General features: G+C 43.8%; 1 protein-coding gene across 1 annotated transcript in view; it reads right to left on the reverse strand.

The window, feature by feature from the left end:
* The window catches only part of ADAMTS12 (ADAM metallopeptidase with thrombospondin type 1 motif 12), a 208,668-nt gene that overhangs the window by 181,466 nt on the left and 2,856 nt on the right, over positions 1-24,346 (reverse strand). Inside the window, exon 2 of the mRNA XM_048504340.1 lies at positions 17,859-18,220. Coding sequence (XP_048360297.1) covers positions 17,859-18,220 — 362 coding nt within the window. The remainder of the gene's footprint in view (positions 1-17,858; positions 18,221-24,346) is intronic.

The raw sequence follows: 24,346 nt of genomic DNA on the forward strand, positions 1-24,346 counted from the left end.
AAAGACCCCTTTGGGGCCTGCAAAAGTTGGAAGATACACATTTGGCAACATCGCGCTGAGAAAGGGAGTTACTGCCAGGAACGCTAAATGTCTGCAGTATGAGGCACACACCGTAATTCTGCATCGGCCGATAATGGCTAACAGTCCCACAAGCTCTCCCAAAAGGAAGCGAGAGAGCTCTCAATCTTCTGCAGAAGATTTGTCTCCGTCTATTGCTCTGGCAGCAATCAAGTAGTTGGCAATGCTAAGCATTTGCTTATACAGTTTGTAAACAGATCCCCAATGATAATGTGCCCACATGCAACCTCTGAGGGCCAACCGGCAGCAAAGAAAGAAAAGAATCTTTCTACAGAGACTGTAAACCAGGCAACAGAAGTTAGTTGTTCCTAGTTATCACGGAGATTGGGTTACTTATGCATTCCGTTCATTCGTATGGCTGCTTTGGCATGCCTGTGACCTTGCTGAGGATTTTTTTTTTCTGCACTTAGCGGGGAGGCTATTTTCACTATGACTGCAATACAAAACTTGAGAGTCTGTGGAATGGCTCAGAGGAACAGCAAAGACCGTTCATACCAGTGCAGGCGTAGCAATCCCATCCACAACACAGAATCAGAGGACTGTAATGACCCAGCACAGCTGGGCTAAGGAGTACTTTCTGTTCCCATGACAGGAACAGTTTCATATCTTGCTCAATTTTTATACCTTGTTCTCAGAGGCCAGACGGCACAATGTGTTTAAAAGGACCATCCAAGAGATTACATAAAGGCGAAAGAATAAAACAGGATTTACTCAGCTAATATTGCTTGCCACACTTACAACCTGCAAAGTTCTTACATTAAAAAGCTATAATGGCTGTATGAGGCAGTGTCTTTTTATGACCCACTTTACTTCAAAGCTGTTTGGGTAACAAAAACATTCTGACTGTTGTGGTCTTTGACAGTACAAAAACATCCTTGAGAGCCAGTGTGGCATAGTGGTTAAGAGCAGGTGGGTTCTAATGTGGAGAACCAGGTTTGATTCCCCACTCCACCTGAGTGGCAGAGGCTTATCTGGTGAACCAGATGTATTTCCACACTCCTACATTCCTGCTGGGTGACCTTGGGCTAGTCACAGTTCTTCAGAACTCTCTCACTCCACCTACCTCTCAAGGTGTCTGTTGTGGGGAAAGGAAGGGAAAGGAGCTTTTAAGCCACCTTGATTTCTCCTTACGAGAGAAAAAAGTGGGGTATAAATCCAAACTCTTCTTCTTCATCATCCTACATTACAGCTTAAGAATTCTAGCAACACAAACATTGTAATCATCTGAGCTTAAATTTTCAAACTCAACGTTTCAGGCTAATGCACAACATGAACATAAGAACATAAGAACATAAGAACAAGCCAGCTGGATCAGACCAAAGTCCATCTAGTCCAGCTCTCTGCTACTTGCAGTGGCCCACCAGGTGCCTTTGGGAGCTCACATGCAGGATGCGAAAGCAATGGCCTTCTGCGGCTGTTGCTCCCGATCACCTGGTCTGTTAAGGCATTTGCAATCTCAGATCAAAGAGGATCAAGATTGGTAGCCATAAATCGACTTCTCCTCCATAAATCTGTCCAAGCCCCTTTTAAAGCTATCCAGGTTAGTGGCCATCACCACCTTCTGTGGCAGCATATTCCAAACACCAATCACACGTTGCGTGAAGAAGTGTTTCCTTTTATTTGTCCTAATTCTTCCCCCCAGCATTTTCAATGAATGCCCCCTGGTTCTAGTATTGTGTGAAAGAGAGAAAAATGTCTCTCTGTCAACATTTTCTACCCCATGCATAATTTTGTAGACTTCAATCATATCCCCCCTCAGCCGCCTCCTCTCCAAACTAAAGAGTCCCAAATGCTGCAGCCTCTCCTCATAGGGAAGGTGCTCCAGTCCCTCAATCATCCTTGTTGCCCTTCTCTGCACTTTTTCTATCTCCTCAATATCCTTTTTGAGATGCGGCAACCAGAACTGGACACAGATACTCCAAGTGCGGTCGAACCACTGCTTTATATAAGCGCATGACAATCTTTGCAGTTTTATTATCCATTCCTTCCCTGATTATCCCCAGCATAGAGTTTGCCTTTTTCACAGCTGCCATACATTGAGTTGACATTCCCATGGAACTATCAATTAAGACGCCCAAATCCCTTTCCTGGTCTGTGACTGATAGCACTGACCCCTGTAGCGTGTATGTGAAGTTTGGATTTTTTGCCCCTATGTGCATCACTTTGCATTTTGCTACATTGAACTGCATTTGCCATTTCTTAGCCCACTCACCTAATTTATCAAGGTCCGCTTGGACCTCCTCGCAATCCTTTGTGGTTCTCACCACCCTACATAATTTGGTATCATCTGCAAACTTTGGCCACCACGCTACCCACCCTACTTCCAGGTCATTTATGAATAGGTTAAAGAGCACTGGTCCCAATACGGATCCTTGGGGGACACCACTCCCCACATCTCTCCATTGTGAGAATTTCCCATTTACACCCACTCTTTGCTTCCTGTTTCTCAACCAGTTTTTAATCCATAGGAGGACTTCCCCTCTTATTCCTTCATTGCTGAGTTTTCTCAATAGTCTCTGGTGAGGAACTTTGTCAAAAGCCTTTTGGAAATCCAAGTAGACAATGTCCACTGGTTCCCCCTTATCCACATGCCTATTTACATCCTCAAAGAACTCTAGTAAGTTTGTAAGACAGGATTTGCCTCTGCAAAAGCCATGCTGACTCTTTCTCAGCAGGTTTTGCTTTTCTACATGTTTTATAATTTTATCTTTAATGACAGATTCTACTAATTTACCAGGAACAGATGTCAAACTGACTGGCCTGTAATTTCCCGGGTCCCCCCTAGATCCTTTCTTAAAGATTGGTGTGACATTGGCCATCTTCCAGTCTTCAGGGATGGAGCCTGATTTCAGGGATAAGTTGCATATTAAAGTGAGAAGATCAGCAATTTCATGCTTGAGCTCTTTAAGAACTCTTGGGTGAATGCAATCTGGGCCAGGGGATTTGGTAACATGTAGTTTATCAATGGCTGCCAGAACTTCTTCCTTGTCTATCACTATCTTCGCTAGTTCCTCGGATTCGCCTCCTAAGAAGCTTGGTTCAGGTGCAGGAATGTTCCTCACCTCCTCTTGGGTGAAGACAGGTGCAAAGAATTCATTCAGCTTCTCTGCAATCTCCCTGCCATCTTTTAGCACACCCTTTGTTTCTTTGTCATCTAACGGGCCTACCGCTTCCCTTGCTGGCTTCCTGCTTTTGATGTACTTGAAGAACTGTTTGTTGCTGGTCTTGATGTTCGCAATGTGTCTACCTATTAATATGCCCATGCAATTTAGCTTATGTCGGGATGACTATGAGGCCCCTCCGAACCAGACTGTTTGAACATGCCAGCAGCATAAGAACTAAAAGGGAGGAAGCACCATTAGTCAATCAGTGACTATGCAGCATTGATATACAACCCTTGTATTGATTTCCATTCTTTCCTGATTGGTTGTATATCAGGTCCGGATCATTATACAAGATGAGAGGCAACCAGTTTTTAATCCATAGGAGGACTTCCCCTCTTATTCCTTCATTGCTGAGTTTTCTCAACAGTCTCTGGTGAGGAACTTTGTCAAAAGCCTTTTGGAAATCCAAGTAGACAATGTCCACTGGTTCCCCCTTATCCACATGTCTGTTTACACCCTCAAAGAATTCTAGTAAGTTTGTAAGACAGGATTTGCCTCTGCAAAAGCCATGCTGACTCTTTCTCAGCAGGTCTTGCTTTTCTACATGTTTTATAATTTTATCTTTAATGATAGATTCTACTAATTTACCAGGAACAGGAACAGATGTCAAACTGAATGACAGTCTGTGATGCCTTGTAAAGAAATTGTCAGGCTGATGGTCACAGAAATTCATGTTGACATTTTCAGATGTGACACTCCAGGATAAAAAAAAATATTTTAAATTGTATCACAGAAACTGCTGCAAAGGACATCCAGTCTAACTACCTCTGCCCCAAAGACAATACATTTAGAGTATTAGCGTTTATCTAAATTTGCTACTCTGATTCTCTGTGCAGTAGCACATCTGAATACTGAGCATAGAGAATCCTAGTGAAACTGCTAAGCGAGATCTAAAATCCAGCCGTGGAAAGGCCATGAGGCCTGGCCTTGTATGATGCACGGAACCCTCTACTGCAAGACTCATGACATAGGTTGTCAACGTCAACTCAGATGACAGTCTGTGATGCCTAATACCTAGCCAATTAGTCTGAGAGTGGCAGAATACAGCACAAGGCTCCTGACAGGTGCCTAAACAGGTGGGCAGATTCATAGAGAGAAGGTGAATCCCACCAGGTATGTGATCACATTTTATACTGGCCCGGACCTGATGGGGAAACTTGGCAGAAAAGCTGTCAGGCCGCTGGAAACTGAACTTTGCTCCTTGGCCTATTGTCTTCTGGAAGTCTGCTTTGGAACCTCTGCTCAGAAATGATCCTGCGGCTTCCAAGAACACTACTGGACTGGCTATAATTGGCAGGCTGAGAAATTCATATGTGTCTATGAAGCTGCCTTCGGCTGAGTCAGGCCAGCTATCCGTTCAGTCCAACATTACCAGCTCTGATTGACAGTGGGCCCCCAGGATCTCACGGAGAAGATTTTCCAAGTTATGCAACTAAGATGTATTCCTTTTAATTGAAAATGCCGGGGACTCAACCTGAGAGTTTCCACATAAAATTCAGAATTTGCTAAAGGTAGGATTAGGTGAGAATGCAAATTCCAAACTGTGTTTTAATGTAAAGATCATTTGGTCAAAACAGGACAAGTATGTTTGCAAATCAGTGGTCTTTGGATTAAAGATTAACTCCTTCAAACTCCCACTTGTAAACTGTGTATTCCAAACTATAATACTTTTGGGTCCACAGATAAGTCTAACAGAAAGAGGACTGCTTTAAAATAACTTTTTTAAAAAGAGCAGTCTGTAAACCTTTTTCCAAACCAAGGTTGTGTGATCTTAGGGCAAGTCTTCCAGCTGCCAGCTCCTTAACACTGTTAAATATAAGGGAGTGTCTCTAAACTGTGCATTCTATCACTAGACATATATATAAACTAGTGCCAGAAACACTGGAGATTCTTCTTCCTCTCCAGCAAATGGTTTTGCTCAAAGCAGACAAAGTTTAACTATAACAGTTATAGGAATAGTACATCGTTTCAGGCTATTACAAATCGTATACACTCTTATTGTGTTCTTCTTTCATTGGAGACCTAGCTCCTCTTCCGCTCTTTGTATAAAAAGCAGCACTGGGCATCTCCTCAAAGGTGTGTGTGCCTTACTAACATAGAACTGCTGAAAAACTGCTGTAACACTGCCATAAAGCATACTGATAATTCTTTCTTTATGACGAAGGAATCCTGAAGCGCATGAGCGAGGACTCCAGTGAGACTGTGCCATATTTTCAACAATCAGCACAGCATTTGTGGCTGTTGCTTTTTCATTCATCAAGATGCCAATGATGTAGTAAGCAGGGTAAGGTAACATCTTGGAGCTCTGGGTTCAAATCCTCAGATAATTTATTTATTTATTTATTGCACTTATATCCCACCATATCTCAGAGACTTACAATAAAAATGCACAATAAATACAATAAATATAAAACATTAAATCATCATAACACCATAGAGCATTAAAACATCATAAAATATCTAATTCTGAACAAATACAAACAGGTTCACTGACTATCCTTGGGCAACCTGTTCTCTCTTAGCCTAACTGATAAAGCTGACTGTGAGGCGGAGTCGGGATAACTTCCATACACTGCTCAGAACCTCTGAGAGGATGGACTGAATGACAAACAGCATTTGTGGCAATGGAGGATGGAGGAAGAAGAGATTCTGAGCCAACAGGGCCAGTCCATTCCATTTCTCAAACTGGAAGACCCAGGCATCCCCCCATTTCACAGGGTCCAGTTTTAGAATATATGCAGTGGTGGGATCCAAAAATTTTAGTAACAGGTTCCCATGGTGGTGGGATTCAAACTGTGGCATAGCGCCAATGGGGCTGGGTGGGGCACGACGGGGGCGTGGCCGGGCATTCCGGGGGCGGGGCATTCCTGAGCAAGGCTGTCCGGTCCTTGGGAGGGAAACGAATGCACACAGGCGCAGGCTGCCACGCACGCCGGTGCACCTCCTGCTAGACTGCTTCAAGTTCTGCGTGCTACTGCTGAGAGGAAGGGCGTAACTAAGGCAAAAATCACGTGGCAAAATCACCAATTAATAACCCCCTCTCGGCACACACAAATAATTAGTAACCTACTCTCCGGAACCTGTGAGAACCTGCTGGATCTCACCTCTGAATATATGGAATAATAGCCATATATTACCCAGGATACGTCTCATAGGGTCACCAACTTCCTGGTAAAGCCCAGCTTTCTTCTGGAATTACAATTGATCTCAAGGCTACGGATATTGGAGAAAATGGCTGCTTGTGAGCGTGGACTCTATGGCAACACATCCCAGCTGGACTCCCTTCCCAAATTCTGACTTCCGTTAGCACTGCCCCAACCTCCAGGAATTTCCCCAAGTCAGCGTTGGCAACCCAAGTCTATGGTGTCCTCATAGTATCACTGAGAAACCATCACCAACCCAAATCGCCTTAAACTGGAGTTCCAAGAGAAAGGAAAGAACGTCCAGAAAAAAGACGAAATTTCAACAACTTAATACATAATTCTCTTTATTTCAGCTGGATTTTTCATAATATTCATTGTATATCTTCAGGTGTAGCAAACTGAAACGATCCACTATATTTTGATCTAAATGTTGGGTTATGCACAATTTTCTTCCGCACAATTATTGGTTAAGACTCTCCCAACGTAATTAAGAACCTTTTAATGCGGGGAGGAAATGAGAAAGATCCTGCAAGCTTGCTAGTAGCAAATATATAACATCTGGGTTCAGTAAATCAGCCCCAGTTTGTTTCAGCTCTGCTTGCAGGTACTTAGCCCGGACAGGACCGCAGGAGCAAGCCAAAGGACTCCAGAAGGAGGAGGAGGGGGAGGAAGAAGGGTGGAGAGGGAGTAGTAGTTTGGATTTATACCCCACCTTTCTCTCCTGAAAGGAAACTCAAGGTGGCTCACAAACTCCTTTCCCTCCCTCTCCCCACAACAGGCACCTTGTGAGGTAGGTGGGGCTGAGAGAGTTCAGAGAGAACTGTGACTAGTCCTACAGCAGGAATGTAGGAGTATGGAAACACATCTGGTTTGTTTTGTTTATTTAAATGGTTTCATTTTAAATTGCTAGTTAAATTACTGAACTGCATTTCAGTATTTTTCGGTAAGCAGTTTTCATCCCCTGGGGAGAAAAGCAGCACAAAGAAGTACCTAAATAAATAAATATTAATGCAAGCAGAAAAATGGAACAGCAAACTTTTATTCCCCTGTATCCCAGTGGGGTGGAGGGAGGCAGAAAAATGTCATATTTTAAGTATCTCCTCCTCACCTGCCCTAAATGCCCTTGACATAGAAATCTAGTATGTCAAAGTTCATTTTCTCCTCAAAATCCTATTTATTTTCCTACGCGTGGTGAAGTATTTTATAGAAGAAGAAGAGTTTGGATTTGTACCCCACCCCTGCGTGGGGCTGAGAGAGCTCCATAAGCTGTGACTAGCCCAAGGTCACCCAGCTGGAGTGCACAGGCTTATCTAGTTCCCCAGAGAAGTGCTAACATTGTCTGGGAACTAGTAGTGCCTATGGATTTGCAGCCCCTGGTCCTTTTTAGCATATCATTTAACCTGCATATTTTATATTTGCAAAACTGCCACGGGCTTCTCTTGTTCTTTCCTCCACCAGAAACCGATTTTGCAAAGACTACCTGTAAACGTCCCACCTCTATCTGAAGAAGGAATGAAACAATCTGCTTTTGGTTTGTGTTTTGTTTTTGTTTTTTGTCTACCCTGGAATTTTCTCTTCTCTTCCATTTTTCTGTTGTTATTTTTAGATTTCATGATGATTTTATATCAGTGATTGAAATGAGCAACATTTTGTAAGTCGAACATGAACTTTGCCGTAGCATATGAATCACTATCTGTTGCCTATTCTTCCATGAAAGCAGAACATGATTAGCATTTAAAGGAAACATCTTTGGCCCTTTCTGCACACGCAAAATAATGCGTTTTCAAACCACTTTCACAACTGTTTGCAAGTGGATTTTGCCATTCTCCACAGCTTCAAAGAGCATTGAAAGCAGTTTGAAAGTGCATTATTCTGCATGTGCGGAATGAGCCTTTGTCACCAACATCAGATTTCATTGCAACTGGCTCTATTCAGAGGTAACAACAAACCATGTTTGAGGCTTAAGATAAAAGTGTTCAAGCTGATCTGCCCTTTCCCTCATTCCTCTGCAAACGCATGTCGCTTGGAAATCTAAGATATCCACATTTATAACAAACCATAAGTTGTCTGAGCCACTAACTACAGTTTATTGTCCACAAATCAGAATTCAACAATCATTTAATCCTGGTGGTTTGTAGGCAAAAGAACTCAATTTGTAGATCAGACATAACACCAGGTTAGGAAATTTGTGGAGATTTAGGGTTCTCTGTGTATGGGAGGATTAGAAGAAGAGTTTGGATTTATATTTTGCTTTTCTCTACCTTTAAGGAGACTCAAAACAGCTTCCAAACTCCTTTCTCATCCTCTCCCCACAACAGACACCTTTTGAGATAGGTGGAGGTGAGAGAGTTCTGAGAGAACTATGACTGGCCCGAGGTCACCCAGCAGACTTCATGTGTAGGACTCAGGAAACAAATCCAGTTCACCGGATTAGAGTCTGACACTCATATAGAGGAGTGGAGAATCAAACCCGGTTCTCCAGATTAGAGTCCACCTGCTCTTTACCATCACACCTCTCTGGGAGGGATTCCCAACCGGTTACAATACCATAGAGACCACCCTCCAAAGTAACCCCCTGTAGTCTGGATATCAGCTGTAATTCTAGATTGGCATCTCTATAGTGATGCTATAATTTGTTATGAATGTTCAGTCATTACATTTCTGATGATATGGTCACTCTACGCACCACCCTCTATGAATACAAAATGACGTACATTTTTTAGCTTTAGTACACACAACCGAGAATCCAGATGTTTGAGGGTACACATTCATGGGAAGTGAAGCTGGTCCTATAAACCCGAAATTGTGATTATGTGGTTTAGGAAGCTCGGGGTAGCACACACTTCTACTATGGTTAAAGCTCCACTTCTGCTATGATTAACAACTGAACAGGACTTATAATTCTAAGAAATGATTGGGGAGTGGGGACGCCCAAAGATTTCTAAAGTTTGTTCTTATAATTACAGTCCATTAAATGTGATTACAGCCTTTGTCTTTCTCTGACCCAAAAAAGCATGCAACCTGACCCAATGCATGTTTACTCATTAATAGACGTCATTGTGTTCAGTGGGGTTTCATCAGGTAAATGTGTACCGGATTGTAGTCCTAATTGTGTGTGGGGGTTTTTTTGTTTTGCTTCAGTGAGGGGTTGTTTTGTTTTTTAAGAAACACAAAAAGGTCTGTTGTGGGTGAGTCAGTGGGTGACTGTCTGCAAATGTTTGGCCCAGAAAATAATTATTACTTAGGAAACCGCACACTCCAGTTATTCTTCTAAAACAGATACAAGTATTTCTATACTACGGATTTTTCCACAGGAGGTGCTTACAATGTACCTTGCCCCATAATGCTACAGTTTTTTTCTTTTAACTCCACATGTTTTTTCCTCTGTTAGTTCCGGAAACGTTTCCCTTCATTTTTCCTCCATTGTTTTACTGAGTACTTTTACCACATAAGAACATAAGAACATAAGAACAAGCCAGCTGGATCAGACCAGAGTCCATCTAGTCCAGCTCTCTGCTACTCGCAGTGGCCCACCAGGTGCCTTTGGGAGCTCACATGCAGGATGCGAAAGCAATGGCCTTCTGCGGCTGTTGCTCCCGAGCACCTGGTCTGTTAAGGCATTTGCAATCTCAGATCAAAGAGGATCAAGATTGGTAGCCATAAATCGACTTCTCCTCCATAAATCTGTCCAAGCCCCTTTAAAAGCCATCCAGGTTAGTGGCCATCACCACCTCCTGTGGCAGCATATTCCAAACACCAATCACACGTTGTGTGAAGAAGTGTTTCCTTTTATTAGTCCTAATTCTTCCCCCCAGCATTTTCAATGAATGCCCCCTGGTTCTAAAGTTTGTTCTTAGAACCAGGGGGGTTGTTCTTAGAACCCCCCCACACCGCCAATCCATTTCCAAGCCAGCTTCCCCCAAGCATGGAATCATATTGAAACTGTCTTTGGCCCTTTCCCCACTTACCTTAAGCCCCGCGCTACTCTCCGCAAGTAGCACGGGGTCCCACTGCACTCCCCACGTCAGGGGCGGCAACAGCGCAGCCGCCCCGACGCTGCCGCTGTCCCGCACCCTCAGCGTGCGGCATCCCTGCCGTTGGCAAAAACGGCGCCTTGTGATGACCCCTGCAGAGCGCGGGGTCGTGGGGACACCCGGACGCGCGCCAGGGATGTCTCGCGCTGAGAGCACCGCGCAGCGACAGCGGTGGCAGGAAAAGTGGGGAAAGGCCCTTTCTTTCTCTGCTCCACCAAACACCTGGCCCTTATCCATGCCCCCATATAGTCGCTCAACCTCCCCCTCAGCCATGTTCTCTTCCCCTTCACCCTGTTTTCAACAGGAATTTTGAAAGAAAATTCTCTTTGTCACATTGCATTACCAGTGTAAGATTAGGGTACAGGCACAAGTCAGATTGGTTGTATCAGCTTTGTCAATTTCATCTCGAATTAGCTATATAACCTTAAGGCAGTGTATGTATCCCACTTAAGTGTGCATGAAATTGACAATGGGCGTGGGAAGTTGCTTTTGCAGGAGGAAATTGACAAGGGACTTTCACAGTAATGATTGTGCATTTCTGCAGCTCTATTTTGGCTGAAATGTTTGCGGGAGGGCTGGGGGAGTTTTGTGTTTCTGCATGCCACTGAAATAGATCAGAGAGTTTTGGACCTTAGCTGAGTTTTTATTCATTTCTTTCCTTGCTGTGCCACCCTATTCCTTTTTGGAAACAATGCAGTTATGTTGTCTTGACTGCCTCAAAACCATACAAACACACACACACACACACACACACACAAAACACACACACAGAGTAGATTGGGTTGCCTCCCTCACTGCAGCTCTCAGCAAATCGGGGGGGGGGGGGGAAGCAGAGAAAGCCATTTAAAGGGTTTGAAAAGGAGTTGTGGACTGCACAATGTGCAACTGTTACCCACAGCCAGGGGTAACTAGAAAGTGATTTCAGAGTGATTTCAGCTTTGTCAGCAATGAGCAATAGTGATTTCAGAGTGATTTCAGCTTTGGCAGCAGTGAGTGGATGCAGAGGCAGGCTGCCTTCAGAGCAGAGGTTCTTTATTGTGATTTCAAGCTCTTTCCAGGCCAGACTGCCCAGTACAGAACGAAACACAGCCCTTTTTATACAGTTTTTCACCTTGATCAGAGGAGGAAGGGGGCAGTCCCCTGCCACATAATACAGACAATTTAAAACAAAGAGGAGGAAGACAGTCTTTTGTTTTTGCTGATGGGATTAAGTCCCAAAAGAAAAGGCTGCCAATGAATCTTGAGATCCTAGAAGTGGAAACTTCAATAGTCCAATGAGCTTCTGGATCCTGAGAGTAAAACTTCAAACAGTCCAATAGCAAAACAGGGTGACATCCTTTGTTAGTCAAAAGGTCCTTTTGTTGGTGAAGATGGGATTACCTGGGTGTTGGTCCAAACTGAATTCCAGGACTAGTTTCCTTGTCCCTTAATATCAACCTTTCTGGCCACTGCTTTGGCCATCAGACACAAATTTCAAAAATAACATTTCTAAACTTAAACGTTAGGGAAACCTTAAAGGATAAACACATGTACTTATACTTATGGGCAAGACTTTACAAATACTTATTGGCATGGCTTTCTTAAATCTAACAATAACAAAACCTTAAACTAACTGAAGAACCTAACTAAACTAACATCCTAAACTGCAGGCACATCACAAATTCAACTTAAAAGGGGCTTTTAATACATCCTAGAAAGGCATAAACAAGAGGGAAACCATATAGCATTGGCACAAAAATACATATGCGTTCTCTGTGAGCCTTATGGAGGCTTCTGAACCACACAAGTCTCCGTGTCCAGGCATGGAGCCAGTGTAGCTAGGCAACCTGACTTCAGGAAAATATTTTGTTTATTTTCCTGTCGGTAACACAGCTGTGACAGAGAGCAGGGTGACAAGGCTGAGGGGAAAATAGCAAACACAGGAACTGGGCATTAGGATCCAATGCTGCTATGCTGCTGCTGCTACCATGGCAGATCCTCCTTGATCTGAGGTTGCAAATGCCTGAGCAGACCAGGTGCTCTGGAGCAGCAGCAGCAGAAGTCCATTGCTTTCACATCCTGCAGGTGAGCTCCCAAAGGCACCTGGTGGGCCACTGCGAGTAGCAGAGTGCTGGACTAGATGGACTCCGGTCTGATCCAGCAGGCTCGTTCTTATGTTCTTAGAGTCATATTTTTGTGTGTCTATCCAACTGCAAGCAGCATTGAAATGTTTTTTCCCCCCACAAAATAGCCTCGGCGACCCTTGGTACTACTTTACTAGACTGCATGCAGAGGTGGGATCCAGCAGGTTCTCACAGGTTCCCGAGAGTAGGTTACTAATTATTTGTGTGTGCCGAGAGGGGGTTACTAATTGGTGATTTGGCCACCTGATTTTTGCCTTAGTTACGCCCCTCCTCTCAGCAGTAGTGCACATAACTTGAAGCAGTCTAGCAGGAGGTGCTCCGGCGTGCGTGGCAGCCTGTGCCTGCGTGCATTCGTTTCCCGCCCAAGGACCGGCACAGCGGCTGCGTCTTTGCCACAGCCCCACCTAGGAATGCCCCGCCCCCGGAATGCCCAGCCACGCCCCGTCGTGCCCCACCCATCCCCATTGGCAGCCATAGTTTGAATCCCACCACCATGGGAACCTGTTACTAAAATTGTTGGATCCCACCACTGACTGCATGTACTGCAATCATCTTTTTTATGCTTTTACAAAATTTATATTTGGAAGAACAGAATGGAAAAACAGATCCGCCCGTCAAAAGAGAGTGTACGAAGCATGGCAGTTTCAGACTTTATAGCTAGTGCGAACTCAGTCACTGGTAGACTGACCTGCCACTCCAAAGATCAGTGTGTATCAATGTTCAGATGTAGGTCCATGTGTGCCTTCTTGTGAAAGGTAACAAAAGCATGTTCAAGAAAATGTGCATAGAAATCTGCTTTTGGAGGACTGATTGGGATGAATTGAGGAGCTTCATATATAAACCACCACAAATTGTACGTTTAAAGAAATCCTACTTTAAAATGTGGTCTTGTTCAGGAGACCTTTAACATTTTATTCCAGCCCCATAAAAGAACTGCACCACATATCCCTCTCAATTTTCGAGACAGATGGTATCCATAATAGCTGTTTTCTCTGTGAACTTTGCTTCCTCAATCTGGGCCTTTTTATGTTTTCTTATTGATGCAGCATTCAAAAGAAAACTATTGCAACAACAGTTCCTTCAGAACGTACGTGTTTCAATCATAAAGGAACTCAATTGTCTGACACCTTTTCAAATTTCTGCAAGAAGTTTGGAAGGGGTTAGAAAACTGATCTCCTTTGTGAAGTTTCTCAGCGTCTCTGCCTACTGGATTTACACAGAAGCAAATAAGACGTGCAGGTCATCATCCAAAATACAGTGAGATGCACTTAAGCCCGCTCTGTGCAAAAGTACTTTGCGTTTCCCAGGTAAAAGGGTTGCTGAAACGGAATCTTCCTAGGCCTAGGACGGCAGAAACTTCTTAGAACGAACATCACGTGAGCAGCAGGGACAAAGCATTCAGCTTGGGAGTTCTGACACATGTCAAAGGGGGAAAATCACTATATTTGAATGGAAAGTGCATTGTTATTTGAAGCAGATAGATGCTGTTACTCATCAAAACTGGGGGGGGGGGGTTAAAAGAAGCATCCTTCCACCCCAGATTCAAACCTCAGCACAGGCTTGTAGGTTGGATTCATAACGTCTGGAAAAAAATGATGTCCATTAAGATTTCCCAACTCTAGATAGGGTCCGCCGCATGCCGTATGATACGAGACTAGAGTTGCTTAGAGAAAAAGAGACACCCAGCCTGATTCTCTCCTGTTTTTGTTCAGAAAAGCCAGTGTGATATAGTGGTTTAGAGTGTTGGTCTAGGTCGGATCTTAGAGACCCAGGTTTGAACCCCCACTCTGCCATTAAAGCTCACTTGATGACTTCAGTCCAGTCTCTCTCAACCTAACCTACCTCACAGGGTTGTGGTTGTGAAGACTGTAATGTAGAGATTATATAAGTTGTGTTTGGAGTCCCATGAAGGAGACAACATCTAAATAAATCAGTCTTGATTGAAACTCAAGATGGCTTAAGCAAAGACATGGCATCTCCTTTAAACTGGGCTTCTACCCATGCAAAGCAGCTGTGTGTTCACACTGTGGCTTTGTGTGGTTAGCAGCCCATTTTAATTCAGATGCCACACCACTGGAATATACAACAAGAATGTCCAAAGGAGAGAGAGGAGGTGCTTCTGCCACCACACACCTGCAGGATGACAGGTAAACAAGAAGGGCCTTGAATTTCTTTATCACCCTTCGGGATGACCACAAGTGTCTGCCTCCCTTCTTCTTCCTCTCGGTGACCCTCCCGGATGCCACCATTGTTTACTTACAAGCAATGGGCTAGGAAAAGCTAATCTGACAGGAAGAAGAGTTGGTTTTTTACCCTACTTTTCTCTACCTGATGGAGTCTCAGAGTGACTTATGATCATCTTCCTTTTCCCTCCTAAGGAGGAGGAGGAAGAGTTTGAATTTACACCCAGTGGTGGGAACCAAAAATTTTAATAACAGGTTCAAACAGTGGCGTCACCGCACACACGCACCTCCAGTCCCTATTGGGCAGGGAGGTTGCTTTAGTAACCCCTTCTCGGCACTCAGAAAAAATTAGTAACCACTTCTAGAGAAGTGGTGAGAACTGGTTGGATCCCACCTCTGTTTATACCCTGTTCTCTCCTGTAAGGATACTCAAAGAGGGATACAAACTTTTTTCCTTTCCTCTCCCCTCAACAAACACCTTGTGAGGTAGGTGGGGCTGAGAGAATTCTGAGAGGTTTCATGTGTAGGAGTGGGGACAAGTGCACTACTCATGTGGAGGAGCGGGGAATCAAACCCGGCTCCCCAGATTACAGTCCACTGCTCTTAACCGCTACACCACTCTGGCTCTCACTATGGAACAACAGGCACCTTTGTGAGGTGGGTGGGACAGAGAAACCTGCTTTCGACTTCTGTTTCCGAGCCTCTTCTGGATGTGATATAGATGAACAGTGTCCCCTAAGCGAAGAATACCATTCTGTACTGATGAGTGGTGCAGAGGAGGAATTTCTCACCTACGTTTACACCAGCTTCCTCTGATTTGCAGCCGCAAGAGAACTGAGGATTGAGACAAATGCATGCTAGGCTCAAAATTCTGCAGGCAGCTGCAAGCCTACAAAAGCTTCCCTCTTTTTGTGATTCATGATCCCATTTTGGCTGGATATCCAGTCTTTCCCTGGATTGCGAGCATTCTGCTAGTTCTTTAACATTCCTTTAAATGTTCAAGATAAAAAAATTAATCCTCCATGCCATGGAGAGCCCGAGATATTAAAATGGCCTGCAAGCACCACCGGGATTGATTTCCTCTTGCCTGCTGTGGGTCTTACAGGGGCAACTGCTATGGAAATTTGTTGTAATGTGGTTAGTTTTAGTTATGTATTTTATGTGCTGTTATTGGAACAGCTGTATTGTGAGCCGCCTCGAGCCCTTTGGGGGTGAGGTGGCCTATAAATCTAATAAATAAATAAATAAACTCTCCACTGGGAACTTTGTCAATAAGCTCAAAGGTCAGTCCTTCCCTAAATTGTAGAGGGGCTGGAAAAGATAACCCTCCATTCAGATGTATTTGATGGATTGTGCACTAGCTGCGACCCCACCCCCCCCACAAAAAGACCTTGATATTGCTGAGGATTCTTCAGTGATTCAAAGGGTAGCCAACCTCCAGGGAGTGTCTGGAGATTTCCTGGAATCACAACTGATCTCCAGATGACCGAGATCAGTTCCCCTATATGAAAACTTTGCAGGATGGGCTCTGGTATTATATCCTGCAGAGGTCCCCAAACTCTGCCCACCCCAGGACCCAGGACCAAATCTCTAAGAATTTTGAAATCCAGAGTTGCCAGACTATGCAACTAACATGCAGAACTCAGTATAGAAAAGAAATGAAAAGGCAAATGCTACATCATGGTTTGCTAGAAAGGAATGTAAAATATAACTACCCCTAAAGCTTTTATTTAAATCGACAGTGCAGCTGCCTCTAAAATACAGTGTAGAATTCTTGGGTGCCTTAAGGGTAAAGGAGTCACCCAACCACCACAGACACACCTCAGCCCCCAATATATCCAACTCCCTATTCTTATTGTGCCCGTTCTGCCTTAGTATTCCTGTGGAGGAATTGCCATATTAGCTCAGCCAAAGTCATGACGGTTGTGAGTTTTGGCATAGCAGTCCTCAGAAAATTGCTTGTCTTAGCTTTTTCCTGATGCTTCCCACTTAACATTGAACAACAGTTAATTGAAGATCATGGACCAGCTGCATCAAGTTCTCTAACAAAGGATATGTTTGGCACCCAATGAGATGATGAGTCATACTACCTGTTTGGGTTAATTGGTGCCAATTCCTGATTAGGTGATGTTTTCTATAACTGCCTCTTCAGGATGAGTTCAGTTTATCTGTTAGTTCCGCTATCAACAGTTGTTTTGTAATTATGTCCTTTTTATGCTTAGAGCTTGTATAGGATTTATTGCTTGCTTAAGGACTTAACGTCAGTATTTTTCAAGGATGTATTTTATGTCTGGGTTTTTAATTGCTGGCCCTTCGTGGACTGATTGTTTGCCATTATTTTTGGTTCATTAAAAGGACTTTATAGTCAATAAACCCTTCAAAAATATTTTTAAAGGATTTTCTGTCTCCGAGTTGTGAGTTTTCTCAAGGTCCTGACCTATGCAGAAAGGAGAGAAGTTATCACTTCCTCTACACTTCCTGTCTCAGCAAAAGAACCTGGGCATTTATACTTTTATCAAAGCTCTCAGGGCAAACACAAAACTACAAGTCTAAGAGACATGTAAAATCAGCACAAAAAAGTGTAAAACCACTTTAAAAAGTAAAATCAGCAAAAAAAGAAAGTAAAAGAAAACATGGAGGAGCCGACAATCCACCAACAGAACTTTGACCTCTACAATCCAACAAAAACCAGCAATAAAACTAGCAAATGGTTTCAAGAAACAGCACATTCAAGAGCCTGCCATTAAAACATCATGGTGCAAAGGTTCTCCAGTAATGACCTGTTTCCATCATTCTCCAGAAAGTCAACAATGAGAAAGACTTTTAAAGGCAGGGAGTTCCAACGTCTGGGAGCCACACCTGAAAAGGCCCTGTCAGGCATGCCCACTAACCTTACCTCAGTTATAATGCCAGTTGATCTTAGCCTGCAGGTAGGTTGATGTGGACAAAGGTGATCCATCAAAATACCCGCTATAAATTTATTTTATCAAACCTTTAAACAAAATCCACATATAGATCCAGTCTGAAATCTTAACTTCTGATATTGGAGATAAATACCTTTTGGTTCATGGACATCTTGATATTCTTGAATGATCAATAACAACAAAAATATGAAAGTCAATTTGTCACTTACTAGCCCACGGCATGTGCTGATCAGCGCGGTCCCATTTCTTGCGTCTGACTGCAGAACTGTCCCAGTGAAGTGACATGATGTTCCAGTATGTGGCACAATCTTTGCTCTACTGTAGTTCCCATATCTCCTTTCTAGAATATAGTGACTGGACAATATTCCTTGATTGAGAGTCAAGTTAAAAAAGAGATCCTTTTCTTTGTGCTTAATTTTGTAGTACACTTCGTTGTCCTTTTGCCTCAGGTCTCTTTTCCGTCTAGCATTTGAGATATGGTGACATAAACTGTAAGAGAGAAAATGACCATCTGGATCGACTTTTGCCGGACTGACCACTTGGTATTCCTGAAGCGTTTTGATAAAATGATCTAAGGAGGGAAAGAAGCCAATGAATGTGTGGAACTTTTTAGTACTTATTCAGTATACTTCACATCAGAGGCGTCAGGAGGGGGTGAGGCTTGGGGGGGTCCTCTGACTTCCTTGGCCCTGCCCATGTCGATGACTTCCTGCTGCCTTGCCATCTTCCTGGTCACGTGGAGGGCCGATTTTGCACACATACCCATGTGACCAGATCAGTGGTGCCCGGGGACAGAGGGTACCCCCTGTCCCTAGGCAAATACGCCACTGCTTCACATATAATTTAGGTCGTGTATATGAAGTTATTCCTCTCAACAGCTCCAACTTGGTTTGAATATAAGGCCTGCTCAAGCCCTGAAAACGTTTTGCTAACATTTTTTCAAAAAATACCCATTTGTCCACTCTCACCTCCTCAAAAACTTCCTGGACACCATTTTGCGGTTGTTCCATTTTTCTTCTTCTTCTCAGATGCATAGCTACAAAACTTCAAAGCCTTCTGCTGCAAGTCTCTAGGGGCCATGTCTATGTAGCTATGTAGACATGACCCCTCGAAAAAATTTTAAAAACTGACCTACATACAACGCAAGATGGGTGGTGTGCGCTCAGAAAATGGTGCTGACAAGGAAGTCTATGGATTGCAGAGCAACATGGGAAACATTTTAAAGAAATCCACACAGCAAGTGAAAATGGTTCCACAAAAGAATTGCTTCCAGAAACCATTTTCCAAAAAGAATAGCTTGGGAACAGCGTTCAAATAAAATGTTTTCAGGCAGGAAATAAAACGTTTTGGGCTAAAACCTTTTAGCCCCCCTCTTTTTGGGAGGGTTTTAATTGGGGTTTATCGCTGACGCCATCTTTGTTAACTACTGCTGTGTTTTAATCTAATTTAATCTATTTTAATGGGGTTTTGTTGTATATGCTGTATGAGGAAATTATGTTGTGCACCGCCCAGAGCCCTCCGGGGTTAGGGCGGTATACAAAACCAATCAATCAATCAATCAATCAATCAATCAATAAAACAAACAAGCAAACAAACAAGCAAACAAACAAACAAACAAACAAACAAACAAACCATGGGGAACTCTATGGAGGAAACGTTTTATTTCCGGCCTCAAAACATTGCATTTGGCCAATGTTTTCCTGATCCAAGTCCCCAACCCAATCTAATATGCCACACAAGACCTCAGCAAAAATAGGAAATTCTAGAGATATGAGAATTAATTTTTTCTGGATATGAACAAAGTTCATTCTGTTGGATTCAGATATTTGGGGGGGGGGAGGGGAGGAATCCAGCCAGATTTTATATATGGGATATGTATTTGGGTTGCCATCTGACCAGAAAGTTCTCTGTCACAAAAAGCCTTATGACATGAGTGTCAAATATAAGGCCCATGGGCACCATACAGCCTCATAAAGCCATATAGTACAGCCAGTAACCTGTGAAATTTTTTGCCATGTCTTTATTCTGGGACATGGCAAAATGTGTCACCTCCCCTGAAGAGATAGGTGAGAACATGGAGTCTCAGCTGAGTAGGGACACGGAAAGAAGTTCCAGAAGGTATGCTGAAACATAACTTAGCTGCTTTCTGGGTTGAGAGCTGGTGATTTGATACTTCCCAGTAGAAATTTTCTCCTTTATTATTATGTTTTTAATTTGTTGGCTGTCTCAGGGGCCTTTATGAGGGCAGAAAAGTTGCGTATAAATTTTGTAAAATAAAATAAAGCATGTCCCTCTACCCACCAGTTTGTGTTAAAGAGCCTGTATAATATCAGCCCCATAATGCAGAGTTGTAAGCGATCCAAGTTCTGCTCACAACCTAAGTTTGATCCCAATGGAAGTCAGATTCAGATAGCTGACCCGAGGTTGACTCAGCCTTCCATCCTTTCGAGGTCAGTAAAATGAATACCCAGCTTTCTGAGGGCAAAGTGTAGATGAATCATCCCATAAACAATAGTCTGCCTAGTAAACATTCACGATGCGATGTCAGTGTCACCCCATGGGTCAGTAATGTATGCTACTCTCCGCTCCTTGAAGGAAGCGTGGGGTTCAACTGGATAAGTAAAACGAAAGCAGTTTCTCCAAGTAGTGTTCACCTCTATGACAGATTTTATAAACTGAGGGATTCTTAAAATGCTATTCACCAAGGTCTCTCTTGTTTTTGCTTCGCTGAAAGAAACAAAATTTAGGAGTCCTTTATTTCCAGCCTGCTTCTGATTCCCATCCAAACTAGGAAATATAACATCTAATCACTTATACAGGATGTTCCAAGTCCTTGACTGTGTAAGTGATTATAGTTCTTTTTGAAGCTAGAGAGGAGGCCCTGTTGATTAACAGCAGCTGAAACTACACCAATGCACATCTGTGGTAAGTAGAAGCCCATCTGTCTCTACATCTAAACCTTCTGGCTTGGCTCCTTCCTTCCTCCCTGAGAATATTTATAGTAATCCAAGGATGCAATGATGGGGATAGATAGCTCTGGCTATTAAAGTGTAACTCTTGACCCAGTCAACTAAGCCCAATTGTCTTCATCAATTAAACAAGGATCCCTGACCCACTAAGAGGGGGGGGGGGCAGAACGCCTGTATTTGTGGCATGGAAAACATCTGGATTCTCTTTAGGTTCAAAGTCTTAGATTTCAAAATAATGTGATGGTGTAGGCAATACGAATTGGGGTGGAGGGAAACGTGGGGTGGCAATGGCTTTCCTGTTCTCCGGATTTTAAATCCTATAACAGGATCTCTACCCACCCCATGGGACTCAGATAGTCAGACAAATTCCAAAAGGTATTATTACCATTGCTATGCTGTACAGCTAAGGGGCACACCATTGATAAAATCATTCCAGTTACTACATAGTGACTTGAATCAGTGTCACTGGACCTGCCTAATCAAATGTCCTCAGAAAAAAAAAGCTCTTCATGTATTCAGCTTAGGTTGATTCCACACTTGCGTTATCGACCTAAGTTGGAGGTGCGTTCGGCCTAAGTGCTCCGCACAACCACTGGGATCGACGTGGTTTTGTACCAGCTTTGCCCCGTGTAACGGTCAAATTTCCAACTCCAGTTGGGAACTACTACTTTTTCAGGGAACCACGCTCAAACTCAGCTCGATTCCAGTAAAGTGCAGAATCTCTGGTGCCAGGAGTCCCCCATTCAGCCAATCACAGCTGAGTGTTTCGGGCATCCGTACAGCTGGCCAATCAAAAAACGCCACCTTCATCCCTCCATTCCTGTGGCAGTTTTTTTAATAACGTGTGTGGGGATAGATGGAACATGGCCGTAGAACAGTAGCCAATCGCAACGGAGTGGCGAAGAGGCACAGGATGATTCTGCCCTCCGAGCTGGGATCAAGCTGGTTGCAGTGGGGAACAACAATGGCTTCGACCTAGGTCAGTATCCTTCTCAGGGAACTGGGTCGAACCTTTTTTACTCATGTGCGGAATTGCCCTTAGATATTTTGGTTCTCCTCAGGCCTAGTGTTCCCATCCTCCAGGTGAGGTAGGATTTCTCCCTGAATTACACCTGATCTCCACCAAAAGGACATTTTTCTCTGGAGAAAATGGTAGCTTTGAAAGGCCAACTCTGTGACATCACATTCCTGCTGAGGTCCCTTCCCTCCTCAAACTCCCAGGTTCCGCTCCCAAATCTCCCTGGATTGGCAATCCTCTACAGGCCCTATTCACACACAGGCCCTCTCAGACAGGCCCAGACCACATCTTGGTTTTAAGGTCTCCATCTATAACAGACATTTTTTTTTAATGACAACATATGACACCCATAAAGACAAATTGTAGAACATACCAAAATGCCAAAATATTAAACCTGAGAGCCCCGTTGAGTTTAAGGGCCTGGCCAAATTACCCTCCTGATCCCCTCAGTCAGTGGTGGGATCCAAAAATTTTAGTAACAGGTTCCCATGGTGGTAGGATTCAAACTGTGGCGTAGCGCCAATGGGGCTGGGCGGGGCACGACGGGGGCGTGGCTGGGCATTCCGGGGGCGGGGCATTCCTGGGCAGAGCTGTGGCAAGGACGCAGCCACTGCGCCGGTCCTTGGGTGGGAAACGAATGCACGCAGGCGCAGGCTGCCATGCATGCCGGTGCACCTCCTGCTAGATTGCTTCTGCCCTCAGTGCTCCTGTTCATAGATGTGAGTGCTTGAAATGTAAGATGGGAACAGTTGCGAAGGGCATGCCGTTTCTCTGAGGTAGTCTTTGTTATGATGACGTTCACCACACAACTTCATGCTTCTCCCCAACCTAACAAATGACTTATACGACACAGTGGATGGATTTCTCAAAGGAGGTCACCTGTGGTTCTGGCAGGCAGCCTGAAAGTCACAGTTGTAAAAAGAAGCAAAATTGCTGGAACCATTTGGGAGGCTCTTCATCACGCAAGGAGCCTGCAACATGGAGCAGCCTCTGAGTTGCTCAGTTACAAAAAAGCAGTGACAGACATTTGAGTGAATCAGGCATCATGCTGTGTCACAATGGATGCACAGCAATTATTCAAGGCTTTTACGCCCTTCAACTGAAGATCCATGAACAATACCCGAATAACCTGGTATTTTGTCCTTCAGTCCTTTTCAGAAGGTTGATTTTGGTGCACCAGCCATGCATAATCGCTTGCAGTACACTTGAGCATCCCAATCTGTGCAGTAACCATAGGATGAGGTGATGTGTCTATTTTTAATGTGCAGATAGCTTTGGAAATCTCAAAAACTGGGGTTCCGTCCAAATATTCCCAACTCTACATGTATGGAAATATGTGCATTGCTCCATTCACAAAATGGCAAATGCCCTTATTGGGACTTTTGTGCATAGCATATACTCCCATTAAGCAAAGCTCAAGTAGCAAACCAAAATCTCCATAGGATTTGGAAGAAACCCTCCATATTATAGTACTTCAGTATCTCTCCTATATGAGCAAGGAGAATAGGGGAAAAGGCCCCTTCCGCATATGCAGAATAATGCACTTTCAATCCACTTAGAAGCTGGATGTTACTGTGCGGAATAACAAAATCCACTTTCAAACAATTGTGAAAATGGATTGAATGTGCGTTATTCTGCATGTGCGGAAGGGGCCTCAGACAGATTTCCGGCTGTTAATCTAGTTAATCTAGTTCCTCACCAGAGACTGTTGAGAAAACTCAGCAATGAAGGAATAAGAGGGGAAGTCCTCCTATGGATTAAAAACTGGTTGAGGAACAGGAAACAAAGGGTGGGTATAAATGGGAAGTTCTCACAATGGAGAGATGTTGGGAGTGGTGTCCCCCAAGGATCTGTTTTGGGACCAGTGCTCTTTAACTTATTCATAAATGACCTGGAAGTAGGGGTGGGTAGTGTGGTGGCCAAGTTTGCAGACGATACCAAATTATATAGGGTGGTAAGAACCACAAAGGATTGTGAAGATCTCCAAGCGGACCTTGATAAATTAGGTGAGTGGGCTAAGAAATGGCAAATGCAGTTCAATGTAGCTAAATGTAAAGTGATGCACATAGGGGCAAAAAATCCAAACTTCACATACATGCTACAGGGGTCAGTGCTATCAGTCACAGACCAGGAAAGGGATTTGGGCGTCTTAGTGGATAGTTCCATGGGAATGTCAACTCAATGCATGGCAGCTGTAAATAAGGCAAACTCTATGCTGGGGATAATTAGGAAAGGAGTTGATAATAAAACTGCAAGGATTGTCTTGCCCTTATATAAAGCAGTGGTGCGACCGCACTTGGAGTACTGTGTTCAGTTCTGGTCGCCACATCTCAAAAAGGATATCGAAGAGATAGAAAAAGTGCAGAGAAGGGCAACGAGGATGATTGAAGGATTGGAGCACCTTCCCTATGATGAGAGGCTGCAGCGTTTGGGACTCTTTAGTTTGGAGAGGAGACGTCTGAGGGGGGATATGATTGAAGTCTATAAAATTATGCATGGGGTAGAGAATGTTGACAGAGAGAATTTTTTCTCTCTTTCTCACAATACTAGAACCAGGGGGCATTCATTGAAAATGCTGGGGGGAAGAATTAGGACTAATAAAAGGAAACACTTCTTCACGCAACGTGTGATTGGTGTTTGGAATATGCTGCCACAGGAGGTGGTGATGGCCACTAACCTGGATAGCTTTAAAAGGGGCTTGGACAGATTT

The sequence above is a fragment of the Sphaerodactylus townsendi genome, linkage group LG07, assembly GCF_021028975.2.
Source record: "Sphaerodactylus townsendi isolate TG3544 linkage group LG07, MPM_Stown_v2.3, whole genome shotgun sequence".
NCBI classification, from domain to species: Eukaryota; Metazoa; Chordata; class Lepidosauria; order Squamata; family Sphaerodactylidae; genus Sphaerodactylus; species Sphaerodactylus townsendi.